The sequence below is a fragment of the Lepus europaeus genome, chromosome 14, assembly GCF_033115175.1.
Source record: "Lepus europaeus isolate LE1 chromosome 14, mLepTim1.pri, whole genome shotgun sequence".
Lineage (NCBI taxonomy): Eukaryota > Metazoa > Chordata > Mammalia > Lagomorpha > Leporidae > Lepus > Lepus europaeus.
The window spans coordinates 53,131,246-53,144,830 of NC_084840.1; the positions used below are offsets into that span (position 1 = coordinate 53,131,246).

Consider the following 13,585-nt stretch of genomic DNA (forward strand, 5'->3'; position numbering starts at 1 on the left):
TCCGGGAGGCATACAGAGCCACATACAGAGTTCAAACTAATCTATCTGAACTGCCGCAGGAAAGATGTTTTCTAAATAGCAGAGAAACTGGCAGTGACCTAAATATGTAGCTGAAGTTGCTGAGTGCCTACACGACAAAACCTGACTCATGAGTTACGTGTGACGCTTGCTGGGCCCTCACAGGCATCTGAATGTTAATTGGCAGTGATGATATAAATACTTAGAAATACTAATTGCTAAGTAAAAGTGGTAAGTGATGGGATCTAGAGATTATGTAATGTCGTTCATTTCCCCCAAAATGCAAACTCTAGTTAGAAATATTCAAATGTGACTTTATTGCCCCGTACAGGATGTCTTATCTCAGCATCAAGGGTCTCTGGCCAGCTGCTCCAGGCTCTTTAGATTATGCAATCCAACTTCTAACGCCCATTCAAAGCATGAGATCAACCCGTGTGCTGATGCTCTCCATTTAAACAAGGAATCCTGCAGTCTAGTCTCCAGACCGCATCTGACCCAGGAGGAAATATGTCCTAAGGCTTCTCATGTGATTTTGTGATAAATTTTGCTTGTACTTCAGATTCGCTATTCCGGTTTTGAGCTAGTGAGTTGTCAAGGGCCATTCCACCTTTCCGCAAAGGAACTTTCAGACCTGTATCGTAAACTGCTTATGTCATTCTAGGGGGGCTGTTCTAATAAGGAAATCTTACTAGTGTTTTTTAGATTCAATAAAAGAATCGCTTCTAGGATTCAATGTCTAAATGACTCCAAATGATTTGCCTATGGTATACTTTTTGCCCTCCAGTACTTTTTCTGTGGGTTGGTTTTATGTTGCTCAGGGCCATGTAGAAGCCCACGCTATTCTAAGATAAAAGTCAGTGCAAATATAGATGTCTCTCTCTTAAAGATAAATACAGTTTTTAAAAACATTTTAATTGTATAATCTTTTAAAAAGTAAGTTATACTTTGAATTAACAAATCAAAGGAAAGCTGTTTTAAGTCAAGCATTTTAGCTTGTGTTGACAGGAGGAAGAGATATGCTGATAGATTTTAAGAAGTTCAGTTAAATTAGGTATAAATGAATTCGTTAATGATAAATAGGAATAGTGTAGATATCCCTGCTTATCGATTTACCTGGGGATTAATAGTGGAATCCACAGATAACCCATAAACCCAGTAATTTTCCATCTTCAGCCTCTTAAGTAATTTACAAATTGTCTACTTTTGTGCCTTTCGATTTGCAATGAGGGGTTCAGAAATATTAGGGAAAATGCAAGCTGCCAACAAAAACAGCAATAAGGGGTCTTGATAGGTAGTGGATAATCTGGAAACTAACACCCTTAATTTTTATTTGCATGTGAGAGGCCCAACCAGTGGCACTGAAGGAGTTAAGGCATCCTCCCCCCATTTGGAGAACCCCAGATGATGAAGTGGGTAAATATGTATTCCATTCATTGGTGCATCTGATCTTGTCTGTGACAGAGGAAAGGCGTGTCTTCTCACACTGTTCCCTACGAACAAAAGGCAAGCAAATGAGGGTGACTCAGGACTTTCAGTGGCCTAACACAACTGAACCATTTTTCTGAATGATTCCACGCATACACTTAGGAATCAGGAAGAGAAACGTTTTACTCTTCACTGGCCAAATAAAACCATCTATAAATCATATGCAAAACCACTTTGAGCAAAGAGGGACTTAAAAGTCTAGGAATTAAAAGGAGTTCCATATTTTCCTTTTAACTTTTGCTCCCCTTTGGGGAATAAACAAAGACATCTGCCACATCAAGAGTCTGGTTTGTTTGTTTTTAACTGGGAACTGAATGCAATCATTAAAGTTTATCTTTGGAAAGAGCTTTTGAAATTTTAAAAATTACTCCTGCAAGTTACACTATTTTTAAATTTCATGAAGTTTAAATGTTCAGTTTTAAGTTAGAAAACTCATTAATAGCTTGCCTTTTAACCTAATTAATAAATGAAAAGTCGTGTTGTATAATCTGTAACTTAGTAAGTATAGTTTCTTGAAAGCTGCCTTAAACAGGCTACTGAGAAGACTGTTAAAATACGGTGATGGGCCGCCCATGTTACTGGACCACCCCTAATGAAAATTCAAGCACACACTCAATGTTTAATTTAAAACATACCATAGGTCTATGTATATCCTAGCCTCAAACTCTTTTATAGAAATCTCTCAACTTCCTTTCACAGAGAAGTCTGCCAAGCCATTGATCAATAAAGAGTAAGAGCTGTAGCATCTAGGAAGTTTCTTGCTATATGATAGTAGGCAGTGGTTTTAAAATGTACCTCCGTGCTTTGTATCTTTTTCTCTTTGTAAATTTAGGTTTCAGGATATCACTAAAGCTCACACATGGCTTTGGCTCACACATCATTCCAAAGCTTTCCCAAGTGTAGGCTTTCTCCTCCACTTTTTGTCTCCAGTGCATTTCCTATGGCCCAACACGGCTGTTTTATTACGAAGCTTTCCAAAGAGCAGCTCCAGGTCTTGACAGTCTTTTCAGCATCGAGGTTACTATCTTCTCCTTCCAATCTACTACTGCAGAATGGCTGGCTCTCCTGCTAGTTGAAAAATAAACAAGTGCTTTCTAGCTGTACTTTGTTCGGCTCTTTTATCTGATCCCCTATCCTGTTGCCCTTTCCCCAGTCCCTAGCACTTTTTTTTTTTTTCTACCATCAGTTGCCTTTTTGTTCCATGTCTTTTAGTCTTTTATCTCCTATTCTTTTCCTGCAGGTCCAGTCAAAACCCTACCCCAAACCACACATTCTTTAGTCACATTGCCATTAGTGATTAAAACAAAAGCCATTCTAAGCTTACTCTTAATAGTTAAAAAAAGGCCTCAGAAAATGTTCAGTGCTCCCAATTTTATTTTTATTTAATGCTAAAAGTTAAAGAAAAAAAGGTACTGTAAATCTGACAAATGACAGAATGCAGGTGATATTTCCATAGCGTGATTTTAAAATATAATAATGTTGATATCTGAGATTACACTCACTTCAGTTGACATGAGTTTCATCATATGTAGAAAAAGTATCACCTTCAACTTAAAAAAAGTAAAGGTTAAAAGGTGGCACACTTTTAAAATACTTGGTGGCCAAGGAAAGGTATATAGTAAAAGTTGTAAACCATGTATGTGTAGGTTTTCATAACTTTAAATGTGAGGCCACATGAAAGACAGTACATCTGTTAAGTTCTATAAATCATTAAAGCAAAAAAGGGAAAGCCTCAACACCCCCATCCCCTAATATTCTTGAGTATGAAAAGCACAGCTGAAATACTAGGATCTGAAATCTGATACTGCCCACGTACAGTAAGTAGCTTTCTGACGTTTTCATCCAGCTGTGGAGAATCTCTGCACTGTCATCAGGTACAACAAAAGATCAAACCCATGTCCCAGTGTTAACTTTTTAACGTTAAGAGAAGGCCAGAGAACCCAGATCAACGCTTTGCAGCCTCCAGCCTTCCACGAAGGCCACCCGAGGGCCAGTCCCGACTCCTGCAAATCTTGTTTTTTAACAGCAGTAACTTTAATAAGCAGCCCTTTGAAACGGTGCATATTCTCCGCCTACAACAGCACAGAGAAACACAGGCGTCCTTTTCCACAGCTGGACAGACTTCTCCGTAACAAGCAGGAGGGTTCTTTATTGATCTTTTGGGAAAGCTTATCTGTATTAAGATTGCAAAACATACAGACAGCTACCACAAATTAGGTCAAATGACTGATCAAGTCGTAACATCTATGAGGTCAAATTCCAGTTTATAATAAAGTGCCTAGATACACACTTACACAACAGACCATGACAGTTGAATTCTTTACAAATGTCTTTACGGGTATGTAAAACTGACTCTGTGTTTTTGCATGTGTGTATTCACATAAAAGAGACCAGTCTGATCTGAATCATATATACTCCAATTTTAAAAACAGAAGGTGTAACAACAAACTGGCTACTCATGCAAGTCTGTCTGTTAATATAACAATGACCGGTAACATGAATTTGCACGGCATCAATAGGTGCACTCATTAAAAACACTACGAGAAAATACTGTATTTGGTGCAGTATCTGATTTTCAAGTGTTAGTAACTTGACCATTAAAAAATATTTTAGCAAATTAAAAAAAAAGATAAACACATAACTAAAAAAGAACCCAAGGTTTGTAATAATAACCTGTTTTCAACTTGAAACAGAAGCTAGTCTCTGAATGATAACATAAACTGTAGTAGTCCTAGAAACCATGATCCAGCCTAATTAGAAGGCCAAGTTACAAACGCCTGAACCTAAGGATTTAAGTGTTCCTGTCAATGTTAAATCATAACAGCACAAAAGAAAAACCAGTATCACTGTGAGACAACTATTTCTAGTAACTGATGATTTATTGGTTTAAAAAAATCATTTTACTGATGCAAAATAGTGATCAAAAGAAATTAGTTTACAAAAGGCTTCTAAAAATAGTTTGAGAGGTGGGGCCTGTCTATTATGTAAAAACCCTTAATTTCTTTCATTTTCACTAGTTTATCACTTTTTCCCCCAGAACAGTATTATTCAGTTGATATTTCAAATACATGTAAGAAGGAAATTACAGGCTTCCTCCACCCACATTCGGGCTGTCACTGATATGCCCACGGGCAGTCCTGGCAGCACCACAGCGGCTGTTACTGTCATTGTACCATACTGTATTTAGCACTCACTAGAAACAGGGTGTAGGTGATAGTATCAACAGCAATAGCACTACAGGTAAATGATAAAAAACAAAACAAAACACAAAACAGAAACAAAACCAATCCCACAATCTCCAAGTTCACCTGGACTGTTAACTTCTCTCAGGACTCCTTCAAAGGAAACAACAGCAACAACAAACAGAGCTCTAGGGTGTTTAGCGATGAAGTGGCGCTGCAGAGCCAGGCTCTGCTCAAAGATGGCAGTGCCATCTTGTGCACACCACCATCCATTCTAACCGCCTCCCATCACTGGAACTGTGTATTATGTAACCAACTAGCATGCAGCATTGTAATCTTACAACTGATCACGTGGACAGTGAACAGCGGTCAACTTTGCCTTAAAAAAAATAAAAAAACTACCCCTCAGCCCCAAAAGCCACACAATCCTAAAAATCTCTCAGCAGCACCTCTCAGACTGTCATCGATATCCCAAGAACTGAACTTTAAGAACAAAACAGAGAGATTAAAAATCCATTTGCCTATTCCTCTAAGGACGACGTTTTGGGGTAAACCTGGTGATGTTTCCAGTGGCATGCCCACTTGCCAACAGTGCCCCTTTCATCACTCATCTCCTTTCCTTCTCCACCAACTGGCCTCCACCCTGAGAAGGGGGCCAGCAATAAGGAATAACAGACAGTAAGGCAATCTTACAATGTCAGAAAATGTATTTGGCTTTTTTTTTTCTTTTTAAAATAAGTGCATACAAATACAGCTAGAAGCATTTCTGATTTGCCAAGTGCTCTAAAAAAGCAGCGCGCAAGTCACAGCCTACATAGAACGGTAACTGTCACCAGGATAATAAAGCACAAAGATATGCTAATAACGTTAACAAAAGAAGAAAATGCCTTTATAAGTACATACCTTTTGTCGTCAAAAAAATATAGAAACACAATGTATTCAAAAAAATCAAAATTATACAGCCATGTTTATGAAGTCTACATTTCCCTTGTCTTGGATATATATATATATGGAGATATATATACAATTCAAGCAGTTTTAGTTAAGGATAATCATTGGGTTTTTCTGAAACCGAAAAGTCACGAGTCTCTCTCTTTTTTCACTTTCACATCTCCAGCAAGGATGGTTGCAATTTCCCCCTGCATAAAGGCCCAGGGGACATTGGAGCCCACAAGAGGGCATTTTTCCCCACTGGGACAATAGACCTCTCCACTAGCTCCCTGCTGTTTGATGCTTTGTCTGGAGCAAGGGAAGCAGAACTTGTGCGAAGGGACGGACGGGCACTGCACAAAGTGGGTGTCCTCCAGCCGCTCGTGGCAGAGGGTACAGCACAGCGGGGCACTGGCTGCCAAAGAGGAGTCCGGGAGGCTGGCAGGGTGCACTGGCTCCAGTCCTCCTGTGCTGCCTGCCCCCTGGCCCCCCACCTCTCTGGGGCCCAGCCTTCTTTGGTTCATAGAGGACGGAGAAGGTGGACTGCTGCTATTCCTCCTGGTGGTGGAGTGAACCTGGTTGGCATCTTTCGAGGCATGACTGCCCCCTGCATTGTCTGCTACTAAGATTAGGGCTGCCATCGGGGACTGGCCATTCTGGGCCGCTTCAGGCGGTGTGGTCCGGTTGGAATGAGGTGAGGCAGTGGGTGGTGGTGGAGACACAAAAGAGGACGTGGGAGTCATGGGGATCTTGAGCCCTTCGGTGGACGTGGACAGCCATGGCTGGGCCTCTCCATTGATCTTAGGGGGCCCGACTTCACCTTCCGGCTCTGGAGAGGGCTTCCTTTTCCTTGCTGTTCTTGCAACTGGAAAAAAATTAGGAAACAAAAGGAAAAAAGGGGGAATAAATGAAAGTTGCACTGGAAAGCACTTTTGCTAAAACCAAACCAAAAACTCCTTACTGAATTTCTACCCTCTGAAAACCACACAGACAAAACGCCCGTTCCCAGTGGCTGCATGCAGCCTGATCATCTAAACTTAGGGGGCTCTGAGGCAGGACACCGATGGAAAAAAAGGCAAGGAAGCCCCAGAAAAAGGCACGAATACGGCAGGGCCTGTGTCACACATGCATGCATGTACCCCGTCTGAACTGTGCATGTGATTGTTAAAAAGTCCCCCGACAGGCTAAAAGGTGACTGGTGCCCTCATGCTCCCATCCAAGAATGTGCTGGGAAAGGAAAAGCCTGTGTCAGTGCCTATCAGCCCCGTCTGACTCATCTCTGTTATGCTGCTTCAGCACATGAACACGTTGCCACTAAGCACTGGTTCCGCCTCAGGCACATCAGGAAGTTGGGTGTTTGTTGTTTCTGGGCTGGGGTAGCACGATGAATGAAAAGCAACCACCCCTCCTCCTCTGCTCTCCGACCCTCTCCCCTAGGCCCCCTCGCTCCACAGCCGCCCCTACCTGCTTTAGACCCGTTGGCCCCGTTGGCCTCGAAACCCAACAACCTGCCTGCAGTCAGGGCCGGCTCCTTCTTAAACTTGCTCTCGAAGGGCCCCGAGTGGCCGTGCTGGTGCAGCGCCAGCAGCGTGTCGCGCACGGTTTTGGGCCTGTTGACCCAGTCCTGCTCTCCGGGCCCGCGGCCCTTGCCTGCGCCCTCGGCGCCCAGCTCGGCGGCCCCGGGCGCGGTGGACAAGCTGTCGGCCGGGCCCCGGTGCGCGGGCGGTGGCGGCGGCTGCTGCTTCTCCTTGGCTGCCGCCTCCCGCTGCTCGTGGTCCACGGCTGCGCTGCTGGACACAGACGCCGGCCTCTTGTGGGCGCCCAGCTCCGCGGGCTGCGCTGAGCCCAGGCCAGCGGCGGCCGCGGCTCCAGACACGGCGGCCAGGGAGGCGGCGGCGCGGCCGCTGAGGCCGAGCGCGGCGGGCAGCGGCGTGGCGGAGCCGTTCATGAGCGGCACCAGGGTGGGCGGCACGGTGTGGCCGCGTCGCGCGTTCGGGCTCTGGCGGTTCAGCTCGGGCGGCTCCTCCAGCTTGGAGAAGCCGTTGGGCACCAGGATGCCGTTCACAGGCGGCGGCTGCGGCGTCGGAGGCTGGGCCAGGCCCGCGGCCGGGCGGCTGCCGCCGAAGTCGGAGCCGAGGCGCGGAGGTCGCTCCGCCGCGGCCGCCAGAGGGTAGCGCTCCAGGGCCTGCGCGGCGCGAGGGGCCGCCTCGGGGCCGCCGTGGCCGAGCTGCTGCTGCTGCTGCTGCTGCAGGAGGATGTCCTTGGCCGAGAGCGGCGGCGGCTTGGCGGCGGCCGGGGCCGCGGCGCCGGGCGGGGAGCGGCCCTCCGGGAAGCAGCCGTGCGCCCGCTTGAGCTGCCGCGCCGTCTCGATGACGAACTCGACGCGGTCGGCGCCCTCGTAGTTGACGCAGCCGCGGCACACGGGCTCGGTGAAGTCCCAGATCATGGCCCAGGGCATGCGGGGCAGGTCACACAGGTAGCACGACTGCCGCCGGGACGCGGCCGCCACCGCCACCGCCGCGGCCATGTCCGAGGAGCCCGCGGCGCCGGGGGAGGAGGAGGAGGTGGAGGTGGTGGAGGAGGAGGAGGAGGAGGAGGGGGCCCCGCCGCCCCCCGCCGGCACCGCGCGAGCCCTCCTCCCCCCCCAACCCCGCGTCTCCCCCACCAGCGGCGGCGGCGGCCGCAGAGGCGGCGGCGGCGGCGGCAAAGCCCGCGAAGGCTCGGCGCCCGCGCAGCGCCCCCGGTGCACGAGGGGCGGCGGGCGCGGCGCGAGGGGCTGCAGCCGCGGCAGCAGGTCCCCCCGGCCGGCGCGGGCGCGGGCGCGGGCGCGGGCGGGCGGCGCGGCGGGGCGGCGCGGCGGGGGCTCGGCCGGGGCCGCGGCGGGCCTCCAGACCGGGGCGAAGACGGGCCGCGCGGACGCGGGGAAGCGCAGCAGGTCGCGGCGGCGGCGGTGGCCGGCACGGAGTGCGGGGCGGGGGGCGGGGAGGACGCGGGGGGGGCGGGGGCCGGGGCCGGGGGGCGGCCGCCGGAGCAGGCTCAGCCCGAGCGGCGGGGCATGCCGCGCCGAGGCGGCGGCGGCGGCGGCCGAGCGGCGTGAAGCTCGGGCGCGGCGCGGGCCCCGGGTCGCTCTGCCGCTCTCTCACAGCTCCTGGCGTCGCTGCTCTCCAGCGCCCGCGTCAGCGCCTAGCCCGCCTCAGCTCCGCCGCCTAGGTTGTCGCTGCTGCTGCTCGCCGCGGCCGCTCCACTTCTACAGACTTGATTCTTCGACAGCCTCGCACGGCGCCTGCGCGGGCCCCCTCCCCTGGCGCGCGCGCCCGCCCTCCCGCGCGCACGCGCACGCGCTTTCCCTCGCCGCCCCCCCCCGCCCCGCGCGCAGGGACGCGGCCGGGAGAGCCGGCTCCGCGGGGTCGCGCCGCCTCCAGTGAGCGGCCGGCGTCCCTGACGTGAGCACGCCGCTGCACGGGGATGTTTGCCCTGTTGCCTCGGCTCTGCCGACTCCTCAGTCGGGATTTGGCTTCCCTGCGCGTGCCCTTTCCGTCGAGTCGTGCTAAAACTAATAAATAATACTACTAATAAAGGCAGGGCCGCTTTGTAACTTGGTTTCTGTCAGACGCTTGATGGAGGGTCTAGGTCTGGCGTGCTTCAGTTTGGGGTTTTTGAGGAGTTAAAAGCCAGATGTTGGACACGTGAGCACAGAATCGCTCAGGAACGCTTTGCACTTGCATTTGCCCTGGGACGGACACGCCAGGCCCCTCAGGTTTCACAAACTCAGGAGAGTCGACTGTTGCCAAGCACCGCACGGCGTCGTCATGCCGCCAGCTGGCTCGCGCGCTGTCCACGGAGCCCTCCGCAAGGACAGGGAGCGCGGTCCAGACCGGGAGCTCCAGAACACCAAGACCGCCCGTCCGCCCGCCCTCTGAGCGGAGCCCCGGCCGCGCCCGCCGCCCCGGCCGCCTTATGTAGGGCCGCGCGGCGAGCGCGTGACGTGGGCGCGGGGCTGCGGGCCGCAGGCCCCCGCCGCCGCCAGTGCGCACGCTCCGCGCGAACGTGCCTCGCCGCCGCTGGCACGGGGGCCTCATTGAACGAATGCACATTCCAGGGATCCGGGGTCTACGGCCAGCGAGGCGCGGGGCGTGACGTCACGGCGCAGGCTCCGCCCCCGGCAGGCCCCCGCCCCCCGGGCCCGAACTTGGACTCGAGGTGGCGGGTGGCGCTGGCGCGGTCGGGGCGCGCGGCCTGCTCGCCTCGATGGGTCCCCGCGGGCGCTGGGGGCGACCTGCTGGTTGGCTCGGTCGCGGCCGTGGCGCAGGGCGGGCCTCGGGAGGGGGCGGCCCTGCGCCCTCTGCGCCACCCAGTCCGGCCCTAACCGTGGTGGGTGCAGACCTGCCTGGCGGGAAGGCGGGGTGCGGCCCCAAAGCCCGGCCGGCCGGGCCCGCGCCTGTCTTCCGCCGTGGGCAGCCAGACTGCCCCTATTGAAGTGCGCGCATGAGGTTCCCACTTTAATCGGGAGGAGGAGCTGGTGTGTGTTGTGGTAAATCTCTGGGTTGGTCGTTGGTCCTGCTCACAGACGCGGGCTTGGGCGCTGTCGGCTGGGACTTTGACGTTGCGGCTTTGTCAGAGCGATCTCTGGAGCTGCTTTGGCTAGCAGCAGCACAGGCCCGCATCTCTCCCTGAGACTGGAGTGAGCTGGTCAAGTGTGGGAAGAACAGGGTACTAATTATGTTATCATCCCTACAACTGGATTGGTAGGTGGAGAGGGAGGGGAAAAAATCCTGCTGACGTTTCCCTAGTTGTTGCTGTTGAAAATGCCAGGTTCTTTCAAAGGATTAACTACAAGGAAGAGGGAAAAGCACCCATAGAGAGACAACGGAGGGAGCTGCTTAGAACACAGGAAAGTTGTTTGAAAATGGCGCAGAAAACATGCTGCCACGTCTAGATGTTTGGAGAGGCTAACCTTGACTGTCTTCCCTCGGGGACTTCCAGAGGCGTGTCTGCTCCAAGGGTCTCCTCGTCCCTGTCCAGGTCTTGCCTGGCACTTGCCATCCTGCGGGGAGGACGTGGCCTGCCGGGATCCCCTCCCAGGAGCAGCTGTGGCCACTGCAATAGAGCACCTCCTGCTGGTCACGCTGCTCAGCGACCCTGTGCCACCCACAGGGGATGAAGCCTGGTGTTTGTGCTGCAGACCTGAGCCTCCTCGGGGCCCTCAAAAGATGGTTCGGGAAGCACCGCTGGGAACGTAGTGGGCGGCCTCAAAAAGTCGGTGGGAAAACGGGGTTACAAGAAAAGTTTGAGTGTGAAAGAACTTGAAATCTATGCGTAGGTTTCTCGTAATACACATTTTCCTGGAGCTTTTGGAGAACCCCATGCATTCAATGAAAACAACTCGCCATTAGGACGGTGGCCTAATTATTCTTATTTACCTGCAAGCGCTCCCTGCTCATTGTAATGCCCTCCAGAGAGCACCTGCCACTCCACCCCAGAATAGAATCCCCGACGGCAGTGTCTGCCCGGAGAGCTCCGAAGTCAGGACCTTTGTAGGACAGAGCTCCTCTTCTCCAAAGGAAGAGCATTTCCTTTTGAATGTACCCCGCCACCTTACTGTTGAAACTGGGTTGTGGTAACTTCCCTACTGAAACGCCTGCTTGAAAATGGAAGGGCGGTTTTATTTCTGGGCTTGAGCCTGGCCTTGAAGGATCCGGGATCAAGGGGGTTAAGGCTGGACCTGGATCCAGGGCAGCAATTCCTTATATTGTGTCAAAAGTCTTTCATGCTGCCTGGCCTTTCCTGTAGCTCTGAAGCAGCTTTATCGATGTATGCTAAGTAAACATAGCTTTGTTTTTGTCTTCTACCCACCACCCTCCCTCCCTCCCTCCCTCCTTCCCTCCCGGCGAAGACTAGAGTTGGATCCCTTCCAAAGCGGCTGCTGCAGCAGTTACAGCCGCCTCCTCCACACACAGGAGCAGGGTTTCTAGGGTGAGGCAATGCGTCTGCAATTCGCAGAGACAAGGCAGGAATTGTAATTGTAGTTCATCATGTGATGACTTATGAAAGAGGAAGTTGGTATGTTTTAGTCACGTAGACTCTGCCCTCTTGCTTAAGGCTCCAGGTCCTCTCCAAAGAGAATTATGATCATCTTCGCCACAGAGCCAAGGTTACCAGGTTGGCTGCAGCCAGCTCTTACACACTGATACGTGGACAGGCAGGCAGATCCTGCGCCAAGTGTCAGTGAAGCAGTGGGTTGAGGTTGGCTTTGAACCAGAGCACTGAAATGTTGCAATTTGTCTTAAGAACTGAAGGAACTATTCTGTGGGGGGGACGACTCCTGCTGAGACTAGAGAAAGCAGTCGTCCTTTCTAGCTGCAATTTTGTAGTTTTTTTTTTTTTTTTTTTAAATAAAGATCCTAGTTTAGAAGTAAAAGGAAAGCATTTCAGTAGGACACCATGAAAAAGCAGGAGTACTGGAGAGTGAGTGCCCGGAAGGCAAACCAAAGGGAGCAATAGCTCAGGGGGTAGAACAGATCTCACCTCCCTGCAGTGAGATTTACACAGGCTTCTACCATGTGAGCATTTAACATCTAAAAATGGGAATAGGGTCCCCAGGGCTTCCTCTGGTCCAGCTGCTCTGGTTAGCACACTGCAACCCTGTACTGACAGTCCATAGGGAAGTAAAAAGAAAGGGTTGCCACCAGAGAGCCCTGATGGAACTCTGCCCCCAAGACACAGGAGCAGGGGGATGCAGTCCCAAGCCCCCAGCAGCTTGTGGCTGCTGCCCAGGAGGTGGCGTTCCCAGGGACCGCTGGGTTCACGGGTTTCACCCTCTATCCAGATGTTGAATCACAGCCTTCATTCTTGAGAGTGCAGCCTCTTTACATAACTTGATGTTGCAACCATAAGAAAGCTTCTTAAACTATGACCCTAGCATATTTGAAAGAAGAAAAAAAATGCAGCCACATGTCATTCAGATTTCTATGAACATCACATCAGGCTCTAGTGCCTGGGTACAAGTGCCATAAGACTAGGAGAGCGCATGTAATATTCAGGGCTTTCCCACTTAAAAAAAAAAAGTTATAAATACTTGTGTGTATGTTTGAACACATTTGTTTAGGTGGTTAAATCTAGGCATACATGGAGCAGCCCGACATAAATGACCTGCAATAACTGATATGAGTGCTTTTCTCCGAAGTCAGCGCTTTATGAGAAAATGCCACTGTTTTTCAAATGGCAAGTATTCTTTTTTAGAAATAACTTTCCCTCTGTTTGACCTCTTCTGTAGTCTGTCTCCCCAGAGCACAGAGAGTATTCGCATATTAAAGAGACTTTTGCATGTAGAGGAGATAACTCTCTGTGGAGAGTCTAAGAATCAGGCCAAATAAAATCACAGGGCCTGTTAATCATCCACATATTATACACTGAAGCTGTTAGTCACCAGCCTGTGTGTCAACATATGTACAGATCCCCATTTAGAGCAAAATTCAGGGTCTTGATGTAGGTTAACTACTTACTGTGTCAGAATTTAAAGAGCTAAGTGAAAAGCAGACAAAACAGACAAAGGAGAGATTGAGGTCACACACTGGCTCAGTCTGCAAGGAAATTTGTAGGAGAACTGGAAGGGATTCAACAGCCATTTGATGCCAGAACCTTCCTATTGACTTTTTGAAGAGAGCAGGATGAAATGCACTTTTCTGGAATAATATCTGGCTGTGGGTTTGACTTATTTTTAAGACACTGAGATCCTTTAGAAGAAATCAGTAGAAAGATGCTGACAAAATAATGAATTAACTTCATGGAGAATTTTTTAAATAGTAAAATGATAAACTTTCTCTCATTAGTTTACCTGTTATATTTCTTATATATGTTCTTACATACACATTCATTGTGTTTCTTACACATTCAGTAGTAAGGAGTTTGAAAAAAAGTCAAGGATGTAACAATTCTAAAAGGTTCAAGAATCATATGATAGTGTATTTATT

The 13,585-nt window shown here is 50.3% G+C and overlaps 1 protein-coding gene across 2 annotated transcripts; it reads right to left on the minus strand.

The window, feature by feature from the left end:
* Positions 1–2,854: 2,854 nt before the first annotated feature.
* On the minus strand, positions 2,855–8,223 carry IRF2BP2 (interferon regulatory factor 2 binding protein 2). 2 transcript variants are annotated; one of them, XM_062210634.1, is made up of 2 exons: positions 7,128–8,223; positions 2,855–6,480 (listed from the first exon to the last, which is right to left on the minus strand). In XM_062210634.1, the coding sequence occupies exons 1-2, from the start codon at positions 8,140–8,142 to the stop codon at positions 5,765–5,767; spliced, it is 1,731 nt and encodes a 576-aa protein (XP_062066618.1). In that variant the 5' UTR covers positions 8,143–8,223; the 3' UTR covers positions 2,855–5,764. The 2 variants fall into 2 exon arrangements, with proteins under 2 accessions (XP_062066618.1, XP_062066616.1); XM_062210632.1 differs by having other exon boundaries at positions 7,080–8,222.
* Positions 8,224–13,585: the final 5,362 nt, after the last annotated feature.